Source organism: Ambystoma mexicanum, chromosome 9 (genome assembly GCF_040938575.1).
Source record: "Ambystoma mexicanum isolate Mex_15411 chromosome 9, UKY_AmexF1_1, whole genome shotgun sequence".
Classification (NCBI taxonomy): domain Eukaryota; kingdom Metazoa; phylum Chordata; class Amphibia; order Caudata; family Ambystomatidae; genus Ambystoma; species Ambystoma mexicanum.
The window spans coordinates 38,655,966-38,678,242 of record NC_090931.1 but is presented as its reverse complement, the minus strand read 5'-3'; the positions used below and the strand labels follow the sequence as shown (position 1 = coordinate 38,678,242).

Below are 22,277 nucleotides of genomic sequence, written 5' to 3'. Positions count from 1 at the left end.
GTAGGGCAGTGGAGGCAGCCATACCCCTAGTAGAGTGAGCCCGTAAGCCTACTGGAGGGTCCTTTCCCGCCAAACGGCAACACTCAAGAGATCGTCAAAATGATCCATCTGGACAAGGTCTGCTTGGACACAGCCTGACCTAAACGCCTTCCAGCATAACCAACAAAGAGCTGATCGTCCACTCTGACCCGGGACATCAGTGAGTGATAGAAACTCAAAGCTCTCCTAGGATCCAACCTATGGAGCCTCTCCTCTTCCTTACCAGGATGTGGAGGAGGATAAAATGCCAGAGGAATTACCTTCTGGCTCAAATGGAATTCCGACACAACCTTCGGAAGAAAAGAAGACTGCACCCTAAGGACAACCCTGTCTTTATGGAACACAGTGAAGGGTGGTTTGGCGGAAAGTGCCTGCAATTCACTCACTCTGCGTGCAGAAGTAACTGCAACTAAAAATACTGTTTTAAAGGACAACAGTCGCAATGGACAAGAATTTAAGGGCTCAAATGGAGATCCCATTAGGAACTTTAAAACCAAATTCAAATCCCATTCCGGCACCTGGAAAGGTGACGGTGGAAACACATTAGATAGCTCTTTTAGAAACTGAGAAATTAAAGGGATCTTAAAATAAGAACATTCCTCAGACGAGCGCTTAAATATGGACAGCGCCGCCAGGTAACCCATAATGGTACCTACTTGCAGGCCCTTGTGAGCTAAAGAAAGCAAAAAAGACAAGACCAAAGGAATGGAACATTGGAAAGGATCCACATTCTGTACCCTGCACCAGTCGCAGAACTTTCTCCAACGGCAACGGTACAGGGATTTCGTTGCGGGCCTTCTGGCCGAAAGCAACACCTCCATTTCGTCTTCGGGGAGGTCCCAATCCTTATACCTCAACCTTTCAGATACCAAGCATGAAGGCTGAGAGACTTGACCTCTGGAATGAGAACGCGCCCCCCCTCCAGTGAGAGCAGATCGTCTCGGTAGGGAAGATGGCGTGGAGGGCAGATGGACATGTCGAGAAGGTCCGAGTACCACGCTCTCCTGGCCCATGCCGGAGCAATGAGGATCATCCGGGAACCGAACCTCCGCAACACCTGCGGAATGACAGGGACTGGAGGAAACGCATACAGCAGTGGGAAGGCCCACTCCACTAGAACGCACCCCTAACGCTCCTAACGCTCCTCTTGGAGGAAATTCCCGCAAGCAGAATCTTTCGCCCTTCCGGTTGACACTGGTGGTGAAGAGATCCACTTGTGGGGTTCCCCAAAGGGCGATGATCTTCAAAGAAACTTCCTGAGCTAGCTCCCACTCGTGAGAGACCGTGCTCTGCCTGCTCAGAGCATCTGCCGCCGCGTTTTCGTCTCCGGCCAGATGAACTGCCAAAATTTCCTGCTGAATTGCACAGAACCAGAGCTGCATCGGGAGTGACCCTGCCCCCTCTTTTTTGTTGAGGTAGTGCATGGCCACTGTATTGTCTGTCATAATCAGGACATTCTTCCCCCGCACAGACGGCAGAAAAGCCTTCAGGTCTAGCCTGACGGCCCTCAGCTCTAACAAATTGATGTGGAGTCTGGACTCCGACGGAGACCAACGCCGCTGGCTGTCAAGTCGTTGCCATGAGCTCCCCAACCCATGAGGGATGCATCCGTCACGATTGTCACCTCCGGCCATGGTTGCTAAAATGGAGCACCCTTCATCAGATTGTCTTTGACGGCCCACCACAAAAGATCCTGGGCAACCGAGGGTGGAATCTGAACGGGATCCGACATCCAGTCTGAGAACTGCGACCACTGCATCATGAGAGCTCACTACAGAGATCTCATCGGCAGCCTGGCCTCTGGCACCAGGAAAATGCAGGATGCCATGAGGCCGAGCAACCTCAAGAACTCTAACACCAGGAGACTCTGGGCACGTTGAAATTTGTCCATCATCTGCAGAATGTGATAAGCCCTCACCTGGGGAGGCGAACACAATCCCAGGGAAGTGTCGAGCACTGCTCCGATGTATTGGAGCCGCTGGGTAGGTGCCAAATGGAACTTCTTTAAATTGAGGGAGAAGCCCAGCCTGTGAAGGGAGTGGAAGGTGACGGACAGATGATCCAGGGCTTGATCGGGGGAACGTGTCCTGATCAACCAATTGTCCAGGTAGGGGTAGACGTGAATCCCCCCTTTCCTGAGATACGCTGCCACCACCACCACCATCAGCTTGGTGAAGACCCTCAGGGCGGAAGTCAATCCGAACGGCAGGACCCGAAACTGAAAATGCGAGTCGCCAACCGCGAACCTCAGGTACTTCCTGTGCTTTGGATGAATCGGCACATGAAAGTAAGCATCCTTGAGGCCGAGAGACACCAACCCATCCTGAAGTTGAAGGGCCTGGAGGACTTGAGAAAGAGTTACCATCTTGAACTTGTCCTTCCTGAAGAGCTTGTTCAGCCAACGTAAGTCCATGATGGGTCTCAATCCCCCATCTTTTTTCGGGATCAAAAAATTAGGGGAATACCATCCCTTGTTCCTCTCCGCTACAGGCACTAGTTCTATGGCGCCTTTCTCCAGCAGGGATAGGATTTCCTGCGCAAGGAGCGGATCCAGACTCTTCAAAGAGAGCTTCCCCGGTGGATTGTCGTGAGGCCTCTGCTGAAAGGGGAGACAGTAGCCGTTGGTTATGATCTCCAGAACCAACACATCTGAAGTAACGGCGCGCCATTCTCCAAGATGCTGCGCAAGTCTGCCCCCAACCGGCGAACCATGGGACTTGGCGTCATGACTGAGCGGACACGGCTGCGGCAGTGCCTGAGGGCAAAGAGGCAACTGCCCCAGCAGCTTTGGCACCTTGAGTACCTTGCTTTCCACCTCTGGTACACCTACGGTGGCCCCTTTGACTGGCAGCTCCTCTCGATCTACCAAAGGAAGAGTAGTACCGAAAGGAACCTCCCCTATATTGCTGTCCCCTAGGATGAAAAGGCAGAGGTTGACGTACTGCAGCGCCCAAAGACTTCACTGCAGCTTTGGAGGTCTGCAACCTCTCAAAGCTCTCATCAGCCTTGCTGCCAAACAGATGGACACCATCAAAGGGCATGTTGAGAAGCCGGGATTGCACATGAGGAGCAAACCCCGACTTCCGCAACCACGCAAATCTGCGTATCACGGTGCTCGCAGCCATGGACCGACTGACACAGTCTGCCGTGTCCAAACCCAACTGAACGGCTTCACACATGGCATCCTTCTCGTCTTGCATGAGGGCTAGAAAACCATCCCGTTCCTCCCTTTTGGGAATATGCTGAGCCGCCAAAGATGCACAATTCCACAGAGTGTGAGTGAATCTTGCCAAGGCACGAACGTAGTTGGCTGCCTTCAAAGCCATACCCCCAGATGAAAATACCTTCTTCGCCCAACCATCAAAGCGCTTATCGTCTGTATCAGGTAGGGTGCGCAGCCTGCTTTGCGGGGGCCGCAGCCCATCCGCCTGCACCACCAAACTCTCCGGAGTAGAGTGTGTCGACAAGTAGCAGGGGTCACCACTGGCTGGACGGTATTTTTTCGGAATCGACTTATTCACTGCCGGGAGACTCTCCGGAGCAGTCCAAGCCGCCGCCACCCTTCTTTGCAAAGCCATTTGAAATGGCAACACCGGGTCAGTGGGTGGACCTTGGTCCAGGATATCTGTCAGATCATCCTGAAGAAAATCAACAGGTGGAGCAGACCACCCCAAATATTCAGTCACCCTCGACATGAGGCACCTAAATGAGGATTCGGCATCCGTACCAGGCTCAGGCCTGCCAAATGCCACCTCTGGAGAGGTATCAAGACCACTGACGTCATGCAAGGACTGACAGAGTTCTTCCATCTGACTGTGACCAGACAACAGGTCATCAGGGACATCAGGATGCACAACCATCTCCTCATGAGACCCTTCTTCCACCTCCGAAATATCATCCAAAGGTTGGAATAAATCCAATCTGGGTGGAGGAACAGAGAAGGGCTCAAAAACAGGCCTCACAGACTTACTGAGAGCCTTCCTCAGAGTTTCCAGAGCCCTCCGGGGCACCTCCTGCAAATCCTTCACAAACGGCGTCAAGGGCGCCGATAAAATCGGCGTCGACGTCGACCTCGGCGCCAATGACTTTGACAACTGCTTCGAGGCTGGAGCCCCGAGGGTGTCCTTCGACGGCCTCGGCGCCAATGGCGTTGACGACTTCTTCAAAGCCGGAGCCTCGAGAGAGAGTCCCTCGACGGACATGGTGCAGATGACGTTGACACCTTCTTGAAAGGCTTCACAGGTTCCGACGGTCTCGATGGCATCGAGGACCGGGACCTGGATCTTGCACGGCTATGGCGATCAACCTTGTCCGATCGGGACCTCGACAACTCCCGATGATCACGCCGACCGCCCAAGCCCAAAGGCGTGCGAGTGGTGGCCCTAGCCCGTGCCTTGCCGGCTTCTCTCGAAGGCGCGGATGGAACAGTGCCTTGCGATTCAAAAAAATCGCCATCATCTGCTGGTGGAATGCCTCTCATTCGGCTGGAGACGAAGACTTGGTGGGACAAGTCAACCGCCTTCTGGGTAGTCCTCCGACGAGGACGGGGAAGGCGACTGATGATGGCGCTTCCGCGAATGCCTAGAAGAGGCATAGGAATGGCGGGAACCACTGCAAGACCCCCTGGACTTTCACCGACGCGGAGAGTCGCCCCTCGAGTCATCGGTCGAAAACCCAGCGGATTTCGACTTCTGGGGCTTAGACACCCAACCTACCGTTAATTTCTTCTTCCGTTCCCGCAAGGCCTTCGATGTCAGGGACTGGCATTCATCGCAGTTGTCGGTGGCGTGGCTTTCGCCGAGGCACCAGAGGCAGACGTTGTGCTGGTCCGTGATGGACATCTTCGAACCGCAGTCCCAACAGTTTTTAAAGTCCGACTTTGGGGTAGAAGAAGATGAAGACATCGTTCTTTCGAAGTAGAAGAATTTGCTTTCAAAGTAGAAGAATCTAGCGCGCCGAGATTCCGAGCAAACACGTTTGGGGAAAAAACAGAACTGAGGCTACGGGCGCTGTGCGTCCAATATATAACATCCGGTGACGACGACCCTCTACGGAGGCCCTCAAGGGATAACGTATCAACGTCATCGACGCAGGACACCTACGCCGAAGAATTTTCCGAAGCAGCACAGCTGTGGGCATTACCTGTCATAGATGTGGAATACGTCGGAGGACACAATCCCATCGAAAGACAGATTCTGTAAGCGCCATTAAACGGAAAGCAAGAGAGAATACAGAAAGTGAATGGAAAGCGATAAGAGAGTGGAAAGGAAGCAAAAGGCTTGAAAGTGAATAAGAAGGTGTTAGGCAGAAACCTGTGCAGTTCCCTTAGGGGCCACTGCAAAAGATTTAAGACTACAGGTGTTGGCAGTAACCCCACTTGGTAGTAGTCTGTACCACCCAGATTTACCTGGTAGCTGTGGCTGAGCAGTCAGACTTCCTTCAAGAAGAGTTAGGCAGTATGCAAAGTATACTCAATAGGCACTCAGATACAATAATACAAGCAAACACTGACCAGAACTTTGGTATCAAGTATATAATTATTTATTTAAAAACACACAGTTGAAACACTCCAGCACTCTTATTGTAAAATATTCTAAACACAGTTACTATTATGATATATACACCCCTTTTTCCCTATTAGAAAATCACAGTAAAACACCACTTATTTTCATACAGAGGTGAGCGCTTAACTAGATTGCACTCTAATAAGTTTGTGGAAAAGGGAGGGAAAAAGACAGAATAAGCAGAGGTACACCACTCTACGGTTCCAGAACACTGTTAGCAAGGCAGATAGCAAAAAGTCACTGGTGAGCCAAAGTCCAAAGGCTGGGCCCACTCTTAGAGAGAGCAGAGCACAAATGCGCCCAAGATCACACAGTTACACTAGGCTTAGAAAGTCTTGCAGAGGGTTCAGCAAAGCGTTTAGAGAGGCTTAGAAAAGTTTAGCCAAGGTGTCCCAGGCTAACCCAGGTTCGAAAGCCGGGGGCTAAATCTACCCCGTATAGTCGGTAGCAAGGGAAGCCAGGCGGGGCACGGTACCTTAAGTGGGAAGGATCCTCCAGCGGTGGCAGTTGTTCCTAGTAGTGGGTGCAAGTTGCGTCGTCGTCCAGGGGAAGAGAAGATCTCGACTTGGAGGAAAGATGAAGGTCGTTGCGCTACCAGGGCAGAAACCAGCCACGGAGTTCTCCGGTTAAAAGGTGGTACCTTGGTTTCGCGGTCGTGGTAAAACGTGGTATCCCGGTTGCCGGGGTGCTTGGCACGGGCAAGGCGGCCACGAGATATGTCGGGAAAGCGAAAAGACGGTGGAACTGGTTATCCCCACCAGTCAAAGGAAGAAGACTCTCCGGCGGGAGATCTCCTCTGTCGTTGGGAAAAGTGGTGAGGCAGTCCAGCAGGGCTCCACTGGTGGTGGTGTCGTAGCAGGTCGGCTCAGCTTCTCCCTAGTCGGATTCTTAGGTCCTGTGGCGACTTCCGAAGTTCCAGTCCCCAAAGCCCTGCTTTTATGCAGAAAACCCCCATTCACTCAGCCTAGCTGTCACTCAAACATGCTAAGTGGTGAGCCGGCCGGCTCACCACTTGGGCCAATCAGGACGGAGTGCGACTTGCGTTGCCTAGGCAACTCAGTCCAGGGTGCCTAAATTCCCCTCCACCCCTCCTAAGTACCCCAGACACAGTGGCACCACTTTGGAGGGCTTCTGTGGAGAAGCCCTCCAAAAAGTGGAACAAAGGGCTCGACTTGGGTTGGAGTCACAGAAGAGAACACAAACGCCATTTTAGAATCAAGTTTTGGCAAAAAATACCAACCGGAGAATTAATATTAATTAAATAAACCAGCGGTATGTTCGAGGCTACCGTAAATAATTAAATAAAGATAGTAGCCTAAAACAATGGGAAATCCCATAGGAAAATATTTGCGGTTGAATATAAAAAGTAGTATCCACTGCCACCAGCCAAAACTCGATCAGGGGGGACGGAGACATGCCCCCTCGACTAACAGACCCCGGGGCAATTGAATTGCCCCAGCCAGTACGTCCACAATATGATGGTTTGTACTGGTTCTGTTCAGAATTTAAGACTAGTAAAGTCAATGGTGACTTTACATGCCCTGGGAGACAGTAGTCAGTCCCAGGGTATGGAGTCTATACTGTCACTGCACTGAGGGTGCTGTGTAACACATATCACAAAAACACATGAAGCCCTATGGAGTAAAAGACCCCATAGCCCATTAAACACATCTAGATTCAAAGGAACACACTCAAATCATGTCCAAGAGTGAGGGTAAAAGAGTCTCACTCTTGGCAGGAGAAAAAAATAAACCCCAAAAATCCAGCAAAGCTGCTGGGGGACTCACTAGGTTAGGAAATTCAGCCTAAACAGAGAATTCTCCCTAACAGAAGGGTGCGAGTGACCCAAAACTTAAAGGTGCAAGTGAACACAGAGGAGTGAAATAAGTGTGCAAGAGGCACAATAAGCAAAAGGACAGGTGCAGTTGTGCACAAATGTAAAGAAGTGAATGTGCAAGACACACAGTGGAGAGAAAGTGAATTAAAGGAAGGTGCCAGCGGCACGACAAGGTGAAAGAAGAAAAAGGCAAAGAAGGTGCAAGTGTGCACAGCAAAGTGGAAGTAAACAAAGGGGTGCAGGAAGCACTTGAAGATGAAAGGATAAAATAAAAGCAAGTACAGGAAATGCAGAGAGGCGACAAGGATCAGAGTGGTCGCACCTAGTAGGAGCAAAGAACCTAGCGTTTTCGAAAGTCTCTGATTTTACCCCAGGAGGAGGTTGTGTGTGAAAGGAACTGTAAATAAGTAAAAGGCACATTCTGACAAGTTGAATTTTGTGTTTGCAACTGAAGGGGCCTAAGTTTGGGGAAAGGAACCCTGAGAGGCCTAAGAGGAACTGTGTTGTTAAACAGAACTTGTGTTTGGAACAGAAGGGGCCTGAGCTTAGGGAAGGAAACCCTAAGAGGCCTAACAAAGGTGGATACTTATTTGGTGAAACAAGGAGGCATAAAGCTTGGGGAGGGGAACCCTGAGAAGACTGAGAGAAACTGTGTTATATTTTTGTTTTGTCTGAAATTTGCAAGGATTGAAGCTTTGGGAGGGAATCCCCAGGAACTAATGCCTATGGGAGTTGTTTGAACAGAGTGCAAGAACTTTGAGAAGAGTTAACAAACAACCTCTTTTTGAATGTGCTGTACTTTGATGATATTGACCAAGCAACATCTGATGAGAAGATCACATAACACCAGCCTTGATATACGTTTCGTTTTTAATCACAATATTTCTTTAAAAATGCTTCCTACCACATTTTTATCAAAGAGTAAGGGCAAGCATAGATTTAGGCACAGACGGATTTTGGACTTTCAGACATTGACGCCCCTTAGAAACATCAGTTGAGGAAACCATCCCTTTAGAGCTAGGGCCAGTTAGGTATTACACCAACCCCAGCATTATAGTAAATACAGGTTTTGAAACTGTAACAATTGAGTCTGTGTTTTTCTTGATAACATGCCTGTCTCACAATAGTGAAATGTCATCTGTGAAACTGCATGTTGCAGTAGTCATCCCGCAGGGAATCCCCATTCAGAAGGTAGAAGTATGTGATTTGACGGAGACAGAAAGTCGGTTCTCACCGCAGCTTCAAGGGAAACCTGCCGCTTTAATCAGGAACCAGAGAGAGCTCAATTAACCAGAAAGACCCTTTGATCCACAACAGACAGGAAGATGGGTGGGACTTAGTATTACATGTTTTCACCCCATTACCTTTTCTGTTGCATAGCACTCTGGTTATGACCTCATGCATAGAGGAGATTGTTGGTGGGGACCCAGGATTGGTTCATTAAGATAGGCTTAGCCTACACCAACCACTCGGGCCCATTTGGCTTTAAAAGAGGGCCGAGCCACTCTTTTGGCAGATCATCTGAAGACTTTGCAAGGAGTAACAAGAAGAACTAATTTGGGCCCTGGCTGAAGGGCACAGTCTGCCTTGCAGCTACTGCCAGTGAAGGAAGGCAAGGATTTCCAAAGAGGGAAGCAAGATCCCTCCTATAAGCATCTCCCAGGGAACAGAGGGAGATACTGAATCCAGAGGACCCTCCAGCAGCTACAAAACCGGTACCCAGCCAGCACACAGCGTACCCTGCTAGGCTCTGCAAGCAAGCTTCCTAGGTGGGAAGTGCCAGAGAGTCTCTGAACCAATCCAAGGACAAGACTGTTATCTGCAACACTCTCCTCAGCTTTGGGCTGTCCGCCTTAAAGGACGACGTGAGCCCAGTGAAGAAGCTAGGAGTGCATCGACAAGTATCAACCAGCGTCCGCCTTAAAGAACATTTTTGAGCCAGTCGAGCCCCTAGAGCTGCAACTGACTGCACCACTGACTGTTGTCACGCCGCAGTCGCTAATGTCGTCTAAGACTCCTCGATCAGTGCTTCAGACCCGCCAACCAGCACTGAGACAAACTGCCTGCCACCTGATACCTGCAGCTGTCGCCCGTCTTGAACTATGTCGCAGGAGCTGCAAAGTGCCCTAAAAATGACTTGACCCTGTTGAGCACCAAGAGCTTTTACAAACACAAGGTACATTGTGGTTCTGTCCCCCTGGTCCTTCTCTGAAGGCCTCTAGTGTCATTTTAGAACCCATTGCTCCCTTAGTGTTGAAACCAAGTATCCTTGCCCTATTGTGATTAATTACTATACCTACTACCCTCCTGTCAGTATCTAGAGTGCATCCCTTTTCCTTCTTGAAACTGTCTGTCCTCAGAACTCCTTTACAGGGTTGGTTGTGTTTTGTAGTGTGCTTGAACTGTCTGTTATGATAATAATAAAGTAGATCTCTTTATGCAACCTTGACTGGACAGTCCCTTTTATCATTGGGTAATAATGGTATTTTCGCTGTGTTGCAACTAACCAACGATCCACGACTGTGCAGAGATAAGCTTGCCGTTCCGTCCACGTTACTAAAAATTGGACAAGGAGGTTTATAACTTATTTGTGTTTCCATCTGCTTGGATCACTTCTGGTCTACCAAAGTGAGGGGCTGATTGATGGTTTAGAAACCAGTATTCATCCCTGGACCACTGGTGAACCCGGAAGTTGATTTGTCACACTCAGCCACCATGGTCTTTCCAAGATTCAATGCACATGTCCTGACATGCATTTGGAATGTCATCTACTTCTAGAACATATATGGATCAAAAGATGCACAGAAGTCCTCTCTGGTCGTCCATGAGTGACATTACTCTACGCAGAGACAAGGCCCTATTCTTACTCTCATATTGAATATTTTGCGGGTGAGCGTGAAAACGTCCTTAGTTCATGCAATGTGCCAAGAACCTTCACTTACTAAGTAAAAATCAGGTCAGTTCACTCATGTGGTTCAGCGAAAACTACGCATAGTTTTTTGCATCCTTTTGAGTAAAGGGTTTGCGATGATGCATTCCAATCTGCTTTTGACTCACCAAACCTCGCAGACATTCATGCACTGTGTCTGTGCTCCTTTCCACCACATTGTACGACCATCATCTCTGGAAAACCATCTCTGATAGCCTGCGAGTCAGCGCAATGCCCTGTGGCTTTTGGCTTCCAGGTCTTTGTCGGGCTCTGAAAAGAACTATTCATTTCCCAGAATGTGAAGCGTTGGCCTGGGCCTACTGAGTACTTGGGAACATCCATCTGGGGCAGAAAATGGCACCTAGAGCGAAACCTCTAATCCACATACTTTAACCCAGTGGCACCAGAAATAGGACTTCTGGTTTGGCCCATCTAGCGACAAAAACGACAAATATTTACAAATATTTACATTTGAGGCTAACTGTTTATCCCGGTCACCCTTACTAGGCACCTGCAATTCAGACTGGAACATGCAAGAGTTTGTGGTTGCCAGTGTGCAAGACACTACATATGATGCTGACAGATGGGTCGCAGAATGCTTGCGGTTGGCCACACTCCTGTAATCGCATGTTGCAAGCCATGTTATACTCAAAGCAAGGCTGACCTGGCTGTCCAAACTACTTTCAAGCAAAGTCCTAAACACTACTGAAAAGTAGCTTCTGAAATAGGAGACTCAAGCCTACTAGTCATGACATAACATTGTCATCTAGTCTATGCCATATACTCAATGGCTAGCACCCTTAAGACTGCATGAACAATCTTGGTGGCTGGTTATGCACTGTGACATTGAAGGTTGCATTGCCACATGCGCCACATGTCCTGAAGTAGACCAGGAAGATTGAGTAAGCTGACAACCCCAATGAGCAGCGTTGAATGTTGTGCCAATGTGTGGTAGAAAGTTGCATACAATGGACTATGTTCTGCACACAAACGGCATGCAGTGGTACTTGCAGACTACACATTTCTTTGTTTAGTTACTAGGATGACCACCACTATAGAAGAATTTAGAGAAATATTCCAGAGGGAAGGCACTCCCCAATGCAAGTTTAGACAGCGTACAATACAGTATTGCAGAGCTGGTATCTACCATCCGTGCAGAAATGGTCAGGTGGAGCGTGTTAGTAGATTAATTGAAGAAACACTTCAACCGCCCCGTGCAGCCAACAAAGATTTCCAACAGGTGGTCCAGGAAGCCACGGAAGACCCCTGAGGAACCAAAACCTCTACCGCAGGCATTAAACCATATGAACTAATAAGGGGTTCCCAAGAAAACAACGCTCAAGCCCTCTTGGACACACATAAATGCTGTAAAGCCAGTTTGGATTTAAAAGCAAATGAAAGAAAGTACTGAGCACTCAACTTATACTCAAACATATACGGAAAGTAGTGTATGATGTCCATCACGCTGCCAAGCACAACTCAATTTCAATAGGTGACTGGGACAAGATACTACACACAAGCAAATCAGAAGATTCCGCCTCCAAATTCAGTACATTTGCTGAGGTACAAAGAGTGATGTGGATGCCATTGTCATATAAAGCAGGATGGTGTGGAGTCTATGCAGTCATTCACAAAGCTACAGTGCAAGATTCCATCACTAGCAAAATTCAAACATTATATGACTCAGAACCCTCAACACCACAACATCATGTCAACAAGCAGAAGTACTGCACTCACAACAAATCATGGGGGGCAAATGACAGCAGGAAAGAATGCACAGCAATGTAAACATAGGAGAGAGTGACGCAAACAAATGGGAAAACATGGGAAAAAAAGAAAGCATAAAGGGTCAACTTCCAAATATAGAAAATTAAAAATGATCTAGAGCGACCGAGTTGAGCATACAGAAGATGAGGGTCCTCAAGAACGCAAGAGCCCAGGCAACGCTGGAAACCAACTCAAATCCAAGCAAAGAAAGCCACTGTCCAATTGTAATGCCAATGCCAGTGTAGTAAGAAGGGGGCATAGCTCCTACACTACGAACCTGTACTCCTCCAGCCTTTATCCGCAATGTGCAAGAGAGGCACCAGAGATTCAAAGAAAGACTAAAGAGATTCTTCAATGCACATTGCTGCGCATTATAGACCCTCATTACAATGGTGGCAGGATTAGAATCATGGGGCTGGCCGGGGGGGCTGGGTGGGCGGCACAGAGTTTCAGGAAGCTAGGTCATGCAGCGGCTGTGTGTTAACGGGATAAGCATAATACATCCAAACAAGAGTTCCTGAGCTCCCCGCCCCCCCCCCCCCAAGTACATTGCAAGGCCGCCCATGGCCATCCTTCCACCCCAGAAAATGGCCCTGCCGCCCCCATAAAGCATTTGTTAGGCAGAAAAGAAAGGAAGCAGAGAGCAAAGCATGCTGGGATGACTCACAGAGGTCCGTACCAAACTGAGAATGCCTGCTCAAATCCGCCATCATAGCCGGGCTCCCAGGACACATTGGCGGACGTCATGGAGACTATGACCCGGATGTTGGATGGGGCATGAGGACTCGTACCTACAGAGAAAAGAAAAGCCTTTGAACCAAAAGCCAAAGAGTGGGAACTACAGAATGGGAAGCGGAAAAGTGGGAGCAGGGTGTGGGATAATAGAAGGGAAATGATGGAAAACAGGGAAGAAGAGAATTTGGGAATGAGGGAGAGAAACTGAGGGGGAAGAGAGAGTAAAACACTCAGAGTAAGAGAAACAGGTTTTTAGATCATTAGACAAAGAAAAACAAAAAAGCAAAGAAATTGTAAAAGTAATAAGGGGAGGTGACCAACAGAGCAAAAGGGATAAACAGAACATGATATGGGACAAAGGAGATGGTAAGATGGGGCAAAGGAAATGAAGATTGGGAGGGAAAAAAGACTACAACAATTACATACACAGAGACAATGAATGGAAGGGGAGTGTGATGGACTAATAATGATGGAGTAAGGGGTCTGGGAATAGATACAGAAAACAGACATATAGCAGGACAGACAGATTAGAAGAAAGGTGCAAAGAGCACAGTTATAATAGGAGGAAAAAAAGACGAGAGAGAACAACAGCAAGGGGACAAACAAAAAGGCTGCCATGTGTAAATCGAGATAGGAAATTAGGAAGATACACAGAAAAGGAGAATTAGAAACATGAAGAAATAATGGGAAACAACGGCAGAGTGAGAAAGAAGCAGAGGATTTAGCAAAAAACAAAATAGAAACAAATGTCAAAACAACGAAAAAAAACACTACTGGGGTAGACAAGGAAAGGGAGTCATGAAAAAATAAGATAAAGGGAGAGGACCAGGTTCACCACCAGAGTATCATCGTTCCAAGGTATGGTGAAAAATCACAAACAGAAATGTAAAACATTCAAAAGGAGACCTCACCCAACACCTTCCTTAGACTGACGACCATCAAAGAAACTTCCAAGATACCTCTCCCAGGAACTTCCTTAGAGCGACACATTAAGAACCTCCCTGAAAGATAAACCTACTTCCAGCCCCTTTTTAATAGGCATGAGAATTTAATATAAAGCAACACCTACTCCCGACATCTTCCTTTGACTAACAACCATCAAACAACCATCTAAGAGAGGCATTTCCTTCTGCCACCATCCTTATTTATTTATTTATAAGGTGCCTAAGCCCGCAGGCATCAGGGCGCACCAACATAGACACAAGTGAGACAGACACAAAGCAGACGCGACACCAGGAGCTCCAGCAGGATTAAAGAGCAGGAAGGGATTTATTCAAAGAGGAAAGTGTTCAGCTTATGATGACAGCCGAGTCTCAGATTAGAAGGAAGGGAGTTCCATATTTTAGCTGACACAACTAGAAACGATTTACCTAGGCCATTGGTCCCATTGAAACAAAGATCTTACTAACCCCATCTCGGAGGAGTGCAAAGATCTAATCAGGACATAGGGATGAATCATGGATTGTAGGTAAGCAGGAGCAGGGGAGGTGCCATAAAGACAGTTGTGTACCAATATCACCGCTTTGAAGGATATACGAGCATGATGGGAAGCCAGTGGCATTCTTACCTGCTCTTAGAGATGTGGTCCCGCTTCGATTTGCTTTTGACAATTCTAAAAGCGTTGTTCTGGGAAATTTGAAGTTTATACAGGCATTTCTTATTAGCTCCAATCAAAGGTGAGTTTCAATAATCAAGTCTAGACAAGATTATTGCCCGAGCAATAGAGCCACATTTTTTCTCAGATAGGAATGGCCGGGTCTTCATCAGCAGTTGAGAAAGTAGGAGCAGTTTTTAGACACTTGGTTTACGTGACGGTCTGCACAAAGAGATGAATCCAGGTACGTGCCAAGCGTTTTAACCCTTTCTACAACCGAGATATCACAATCGTCAAGGCGAAAAGATTAAAATTTGGGGCCCAATTTAGCTTTATTGTTATTCCTCCAAGACTCAATTGAAGCATAGATGTACCCTAGATGCTTTGAGTCCAAAGGGTAGTCACTCGATAGTCCCATCACCAATTGGGTGTCATCTGTACAATTAGTAGACACCCAAGCCTTAAAGGGTGCTACACAAGGGCCTGAGGTAAAGATTGAAAAGTATGGGAGACATACAGGCGCCCTGTGGGACACCACAGGTGATCAGAGTTTGAGAAGACGTTGCCTCACCCCAGCACACTCAGGACATCCGATGAGTCAAGAAGGAATGCACCCAGTCAATAGAATCCTGACCACGTGAACCCACATCTTTTAGTGTGTGAAGCAGGTGTTCGTGGTCCAGAAAATCGAAAGCAGCTGAGAGATCTAATAGGCCCAGAAGGCCTATTTGTCCCTTATCAATGATCCTCAGCATATAGGTCTGAAGATCTAGCATAGCTTTCTCAGTGCTGAGACGGGGTCTAACCTTGACTGCCAAGGGTGTAAAATCCAAACGGATTCCACGAATGACTGAAGTTGGAATGTAGCAGTTTTATCTCAGATTTTCAATAGAAAATTGCAGTTGGTGATTGGCTTCAAATTACTGGCTTCAGTGGGGTCCATGTCTGGTTCTTTCCATAGTTGGGCAACTGTGACCACCTTGATGTCCTCTGGTACGAGTTTTTGATGAAAGGATGAGTTAAATAATCTAACAAGAAAAGGGGCAAAAACATCCTTGTTGTCAAATATCAGTTTTGGTGGAATCACATTTTCTGGACAGGCGGCGGATGCATTGTAGATAAGATTTTATTCATGTCAGCGATTGATACAGGATGGAATTTGAAACACTGCTGTCCTGTCTCACTAGTGTGCGCAACAAGTAGATGAATCAGGCTTGTGTTTCAATAGAAAAGTCTTGATATTATCACAAGGTCTTTGCCCGGGTTTTTGGGGCCATCCTTATACTGACAACTACCAAAGAACCATCCAAGAGAGACATCTCCCACCAGCACCTTCCTTAGAAGGACGACCATCTAAGAGCCTTCCAAAAGAGGTATCTCCGGTCAGCACCTTCCTTAAACTGACGAGCATCAATGAAGCTCCTGAATGAGGCATCTCCTCCCAGCACATTCCGTGTACTAACAAACAACTTGTTCAGCTTGCACCAGTCTCCCAGACTTGGAGACAGAAGCAACCACATAGCCCTGTACAGAGAGGGTGCTTTTTTGGTGGCCAGGCCAGAGATTGCTTTGCAGAACTTGATTGGTGCCGTGTGGGCCATCAAACAACAGCAAACAATGCAACATGATGAATCTAGGGAGGAAATCCAACACCAAAGATTACACGCAGGTGGGTACATTTTACGGAAAGGCATATAGTACAATTATTTAAGAATACGATTTTAGCATAAGCTATCATGGATACCATCAATGTCAAGGCCGGCAATATGTACACCTCAGGCTAATGCTACAACCTTGAGGTTTGTAAAAAAAAAAAACATAAGACAACCCGTAGATTACATGCTGAAAGCTTATAAAGTAGTATTCATCTAGATTGCAATTAATGGGGCTTCAATCTGTGGGTCTCAACTGGTGCGGAGCTGCAAATAGTTCAAAATACATGCTTTAGAAAGCTACTGGTATCTGGGCAATCCATTAAAATCTGAAAACCACATAAGCAGCTGTTCACAATATCTTGCAGAACTTGTGTCAACTAAACCTCTGGAGCATTGACGCTCATCGTGGACAAACCTGCACGCAACATTTACTCGGGCCATCATTTCACGTATACTCAGTACAACAGAGCAGATAGAATCCAGAGGTTTAACTAAACTGGATAGAACCCTGAACCCATGGGCTGTGAGGGATAGTACGGTCTGCTGAACCTTACCCCACGGAATCATTAAAATGGCTTCCTTAAAGCCTGAAACGAGCTAGGGACACCCATGCGCAGTTCCAGAGCACTGTTATATTACAAGCTCTTCTTCCACCAGGGTAATGATGGCCCCCAGACATCACAGTTGGTCTGCTTCAGATAAGGCCAACTACCACTGGCTGCTCGAGCAGAAAGGTGGCTGGAAACAAACCGCAAACACGGGGTGTGCATGCCTTCTGTCAATGCCATTGGAACTATGAGGTATTTTCTTACTCTCTGATCGCTGTGGGCCTCCAGAAAGGCAAAAATAACGGAGCCACTTTTCCGAATGGCCTGCAGTCCTGCTCTTGCTGTTGCTCCTACAAGCTCCCCTTATTTGCTGTGTCATTGATAAGTATTAATATCGTGTACACAATGCCAAAACAACAGATAGCCATATTTCCATTCACCAAATAACTGAATGTACTTATTGGCTGTTTTGCTTATTTCAATATTCGACCAGAGTCTTACATTTAAAATGTTTGTTTTGAATGGTTTTATAGATTAATCTTTCTGTCTGACATAATCATTTCAATCAGCAACATCTCCCGCTGGTACAGGTCTTTCCAGTGCTGCTTTTTCCAGAGCAGGTCTTCATCTTGCCACCTCAGCGGCATGGGAGGGTGAGGCAAAGGTTTGAGGACAGAAGGGACACCGAGTATGAGAGAAGAAGGCATAGATTGGGAGACACTGAAAGGCAAGGCGAGGGATAAGGCGAAGTGGGGAGCTAAGAGACCGAAACAAGCAGTGAGTTTTGGGGTGAAGGGAGTACAGACGAGAAAAGGAGGGATGCTCCTCGTCGCAGTGGGGGAAAGAACACTGGGTCAAGGGGTCCTCCTTTCTAAGAGTGAAATTGGAGCATAACAGGAGAACCAGCGATAGGGAAACGGCAGCACAGCAATGCCCCCTGCTGTGAAAGACAACACAGGAAATACAATTAAGTCCTCCTGCACTTCTCTTAGTGCGGCGACCAGATAACCTTCTATAAGAGATATCTCCTCCTGTCACCATCTTTAGACTGCTGGCCCCCAAAGAACCTTCTAAATGACAGATCTCCTCCTCTCACCAGCTTTAGACTGCTGGACACCAAGGAACCTTCTAAATGACACATCTCCTCCTCTCACCATCTTTAGACTGCTGGACACCAAAGAACCTTCTAAAGGGGACATCTCTCACTACCCTTAGACTGCGTACAATCAAAGAACTTTCTAAAATACACATCTACTCCAGGCCCCTTCCTCAAACTGAAAAATATGCGTTCTGCTTAAAAATCACCACTGAGGATATTTAGAAACGGCTGTGAAAGGAGCTTCCCTCACACAACCACATTCTAAGCAACAGGGCCCCATTGAGCAACCGATCTATCCTAACCCACCGATCACACAGACATGAACTGAACTCTGAATATCCTCAACATGAAGACTTCAATAGCAAGACAAACTAAAATGGACACCTTCGACACAGCAACAACCATCAATGGACAGTTGGAAAAAAAATCTTGACAGGTTGCCAACATCGAGAAAACCATGACAAGACCTGAAAAGAGACCTCCCAAACAGTAACTTACAAAGTAGGCTGTGAAATCAGCCATGACACAAACACCACTGGCAGCGCACACACTCCTTTATAGAAGGGAAGTGCCATTCTGGAGGAGAATCGCTATGCACCTTGCAAATCCAGAAACATCTGCCACTGCAACTTCAATCAACACCAATAAATAAACTCCCATGACTCTCAAGTGAAACATGCCCCATAAATCCTTTCCCGGGGAAGACAAACGCTCTGAGCCCCACTACTGCTTTTTTTCGACAAGGGGGATCGCCATAGAATGCCTTGTTCCAGCAGATTCACCCATCACATGGACTCCCACCAGAAGAAGCTGTCTCGCACCAAAGACCGAGCTTACATCAAGAGCAATTCATCATAAGGCAAAATGAAGCTTCATTTAGATATCGTTGCCTAAAGTGAAGTACCTCCTGAAAGTGGAATACACAGGGCTCTATCGAAGGACGTTATACCTGAAGAGCAACCAGCTCATTGGTTGTTCTTTTACGCCTAGGCGGCCTTCTACTAGGGAAGGCCTCACTCCAAGGCCCCACGCTGGCAGGAGCCCTTCAAGGGTGGCGAAGCTTGACTGGTACAGGTCCGGTAGCATAACATTCTATCAGAAAGGCCATTCATCCAACCATGGATGAAGCTACTTCACAATGGTCTTGTTAGTGAAAACTTTCCACCCATCAGAGGGCTTTCCACAAGAAGGTCCACAACAAAGCATGTTCTACTCCAATACTCCAAGAACTATTCACCAGACCTCCATCCATCCACCTACCAGAGGAACACTCAATGAAAAAGGTCTTCTAGCTAAAGAAACGCCAAGAAATACGAGGAGCCAAGACCCAGAAGACCTTTCATCAGAAGGGTCCTTCCCCATCGCTTCACCCAATGACCTTCCACCCGAACAGACATTAATGCAGTCAGAGAAAAGTCCACAAGCAGATGCGCCACTCACAGGTACCTCTACCCAACAAAACACAGCAGACCATATGCAGTCACTAGAGCAATCCACCACGCATTCATTCTTCAAGGGCTCTCCACAAGAAGATCCATTTAACCCAAATACTTCAGAGAGAAGAATGATTACTGTGGTCAGACGGCATTCCATCAATAGAACACAATTAGAGCCACCTCTACCAGTAAACACAAGTATACATTCATCCATCTAAGGGCCTTCTACCTTAAGAATCTTCCATTCACCAGAGGACCGACTACACAAGCGACTCACTGACAGGAACTTCTAACTGAAAAATCATCCATCACCGCACTTCCTACATGAAGATGCTTCTGGATAACAAGTGCATCACTCAACATGTTCTCCCGAAAGACAGAGCCTTCAACTGGCCTCCTTGCAGACAAACCCGAGGAGTATGGGGTTTCCTTTTTGAGCACTGGCTGCTAGCATTGGCCATGTTCTGCAGCTTGCACAGCATTCAAATGAGGTCGGCAGTCTCTGTTGGGTACAAACTAGTATCAAAGCCCCACCTAAGACAATTGCAGCTTCAGCTTTGCCAATGAAGGGAAGAGAAGGAAAGATGTTCTGGGGTCTTTAGGCAGTGGGAGCCTGAAGCCTAACACAGAAATACAAGGAGCTATTTATTCACGGTTTCCATTCCAGCCCATCCAGCACAGTGCCAAGGGGTTTCGATTGAGCAACTGGAGCACACAGCATACACAGCAAACCAAGGCCATGGTTCCAAGAAGCCAAGTTCCTAGTCTTGCTCAGGTGCGTTTTGAGGCAGGTATGGCTCACCCACTAGTCAATGGCTACCAGGACGAAGGTGAGCATATGCATTGGAGTCTTGGGCAATTTAGATGTGCATGTTATCTGTATAATTCCGAACCGCGGAGAGCGGGGGACTGCATAACCTCTCATGGGCTTATTAGTAAACATTAAGCAGTGGTCATGGCATGGAGCGGAGAACCCACTTCTTATCATTCGCTGGGGCAGGATCAAGCAATGGCCACATTACTGTTAGAGGGTGCTTTGCCTAGTTTTCAGTTGGCCACTTGTGGGCTTTTGTCCTCATGTCAACTTTAATCGAGATAACAGATAAGGGGTAAGGGTCAATTGTTTCAAAAGCTGCAAAAAAATGAAGTCGGACAGGGGCTGGGACAGGAGCATTTTCCAAGTTTGTGGGTCGTCCAGAACAGACATGTAACTTTTTCAAATGTCTGTAATTTTTCACTACTTTATGGCTTTTCAGGCCACTCTGTCCTATTAGAGCACGCCCAGAGCCCCATTCATGGGAGTGGGGAATTTGGCTGAACGATGGCCCTACTCCTTCCAGACTTTCTCCCGTTACTCCACAGAAAGGAGCAGCGGTGGTACTGTTATCCAGGAGTTTACAGTAGAGAACCAGACTCCGCCACTTTCCTTCATATGAATGAAGACAAGACCATATGTCAGGAAGATGGGCCAGCACATTTTCAGCTGAAAAAGCACATTTCAGAGTTTCTTTTATTAGGCAAGATTGCACATAGCAGGCCTTCTGCAATGACACACAACTCCAAACCTCAGAACCTCTACCTGGAAAGAGGCAACACCCCAGTACCAACCTCCTGCAGGACATTTCATCAAAGCAAGATACACTCCAGGCAACTCTCCCTCAATGATCACTTGTATTTATGGTGATAACCTTGAATCACCTTCAGCAAAACCCATCAATTGAAACACCTTTATGTAAGAGGCAGTCCCTGCTGGACCTTCACCTGAAAAGCCAGCTCCACGCACGGCCAATCAAAGGACCGTCTCTAGCAGCCTCCAAAGACCGCGCCAGTGCTTTTGTGAGAAGGTTCCTTGTGGAAGAACCACAGGTTGGGCCACCTCACCGTAGAGCAAATCTTCTGCTCTGCCTAGAATGAGTCAAGACTTAAAGTAACGGAACCCTTGCGAAAAAGCGAGCAAGGAGAGCGGAGGAAATGGGAGGACGGCAGTGAAGAAACAGAAAGGGATGTGGTAAGAGGGGGAGATGCATGGAAGAGTTAGGAGAGCTTTTATAAAGCACGCAATCCATTACAGCCAGAAGCTGGAAAGGATTTATGAAATCAGCAGCAACCCCCCTCCCTGGAAGAATGCATGCTAAGTGCCTCAGGGAGCAGCAGGCCCCTCCCCCCAGAAAAGATTGCATGCACCTACGCCTGCACAGTGTGTCGTGTATCCAGAGGCCCCTCCCACCTAGACAGACAGCCTTCCCATGGTAAGTCTGGGCATTCAGGGCCCACTTCCACCTGGGTCTTTTCCCCTGTGCATGAGGCTTTCCAGGAAAGGGCAGGCTCACCCACCTTAAAGCTGCAGCGCCTTTAATCACTACCCACTTTAAATACATGCCTCAATGTTGAGTATACCGCGTCCCAGAGCATTGTAGCTAGTCATGTTGGTTACAAATATACCCAGAGACTCTGGCTCCTAAGACCAGTGCCAGCCTTAGTGGCTTCATCTCCCAGGGACTGTGGGCCGCTCAGCAGCACAAGTAGATGCGTCCTTTCTGTTTGCCCAGTCCACTCAATGCAACGCCCTCCCTGCTTCATTACTCCAATCTGAACCCCCTCCCACGTATACATCCCCTCCACCTCTTCCAAAGGAACACCTTCTCCCACCCTCACAGGACGTATTCTAACCGCATACTACTTCAAGGACACCATTCTCCCCCATTGGGTCCTTGGCCCCCTCCCCCACCCAGTGGCTGCATACCTATGACCGTGAGGTGCGCGCTGGCAGTGATGCTGGTGACCACATTGGTGGCCACGCATTCCCACTCCCCGTGGTCTTCCTTGCTGAGAGATTTGAACTGCAGGCTGCCGCTTGGGAGGACCAGATGTTTGCTTCTACTGGGCTTCCCTACCTTGGACAGAAAGACAGAGAGAGAGAGGACACAGGCAGCTCAGAAACACAGTGCAAAGCATCATGGGTGACATGTGTCAGACACGCGAACTCCTCGGAAATAAGGACTGAAGTCCTAGGACCCTTCAACTGGTGCCCCCACTCCACCCCCGTACCCATGGGACGACATCGTATGATATGC

The 22,277-nt window shown here is 47.8% G+C and overlaps 1 protein-coding gene across 7 annotated transcripts in view; it reads right to left on the bottom strand.

The window, feature by feature from the left end:
- Positions 1 to 22,277, bottom strand: part of IGSF9B (immunoglobulin superfamily member 9B) — a 1,213,970-nt gene that overhangs the window by 645,037 nt on the left and 546,656 nt on the right. For 5 of the 7 annotated variants that reach the window (XM_069614121.1, XM_069614116.1, XM_069614120.1 and 2 more), the window contains exons 11-12: positions 21,947 to 22,097; positions 12,804 to 12,927 (exon numbers count right to left, since the gene is read on the bottom strand). In XM_069614121.1, the coding sequence (XP_069470222.1) occupies positions 12,804 to 12,927; positions 21,947 to 22,097 (275 nt within the window). The remainder of the gene's footprint in view (positions 1 to 12,803; positions 12,928 to 21,946; positions 22,098 to 22,277) is intronic. The other 2 variants (XM_069614118.1, XM_069614119.1) reach the window with 1 other exon arrangement.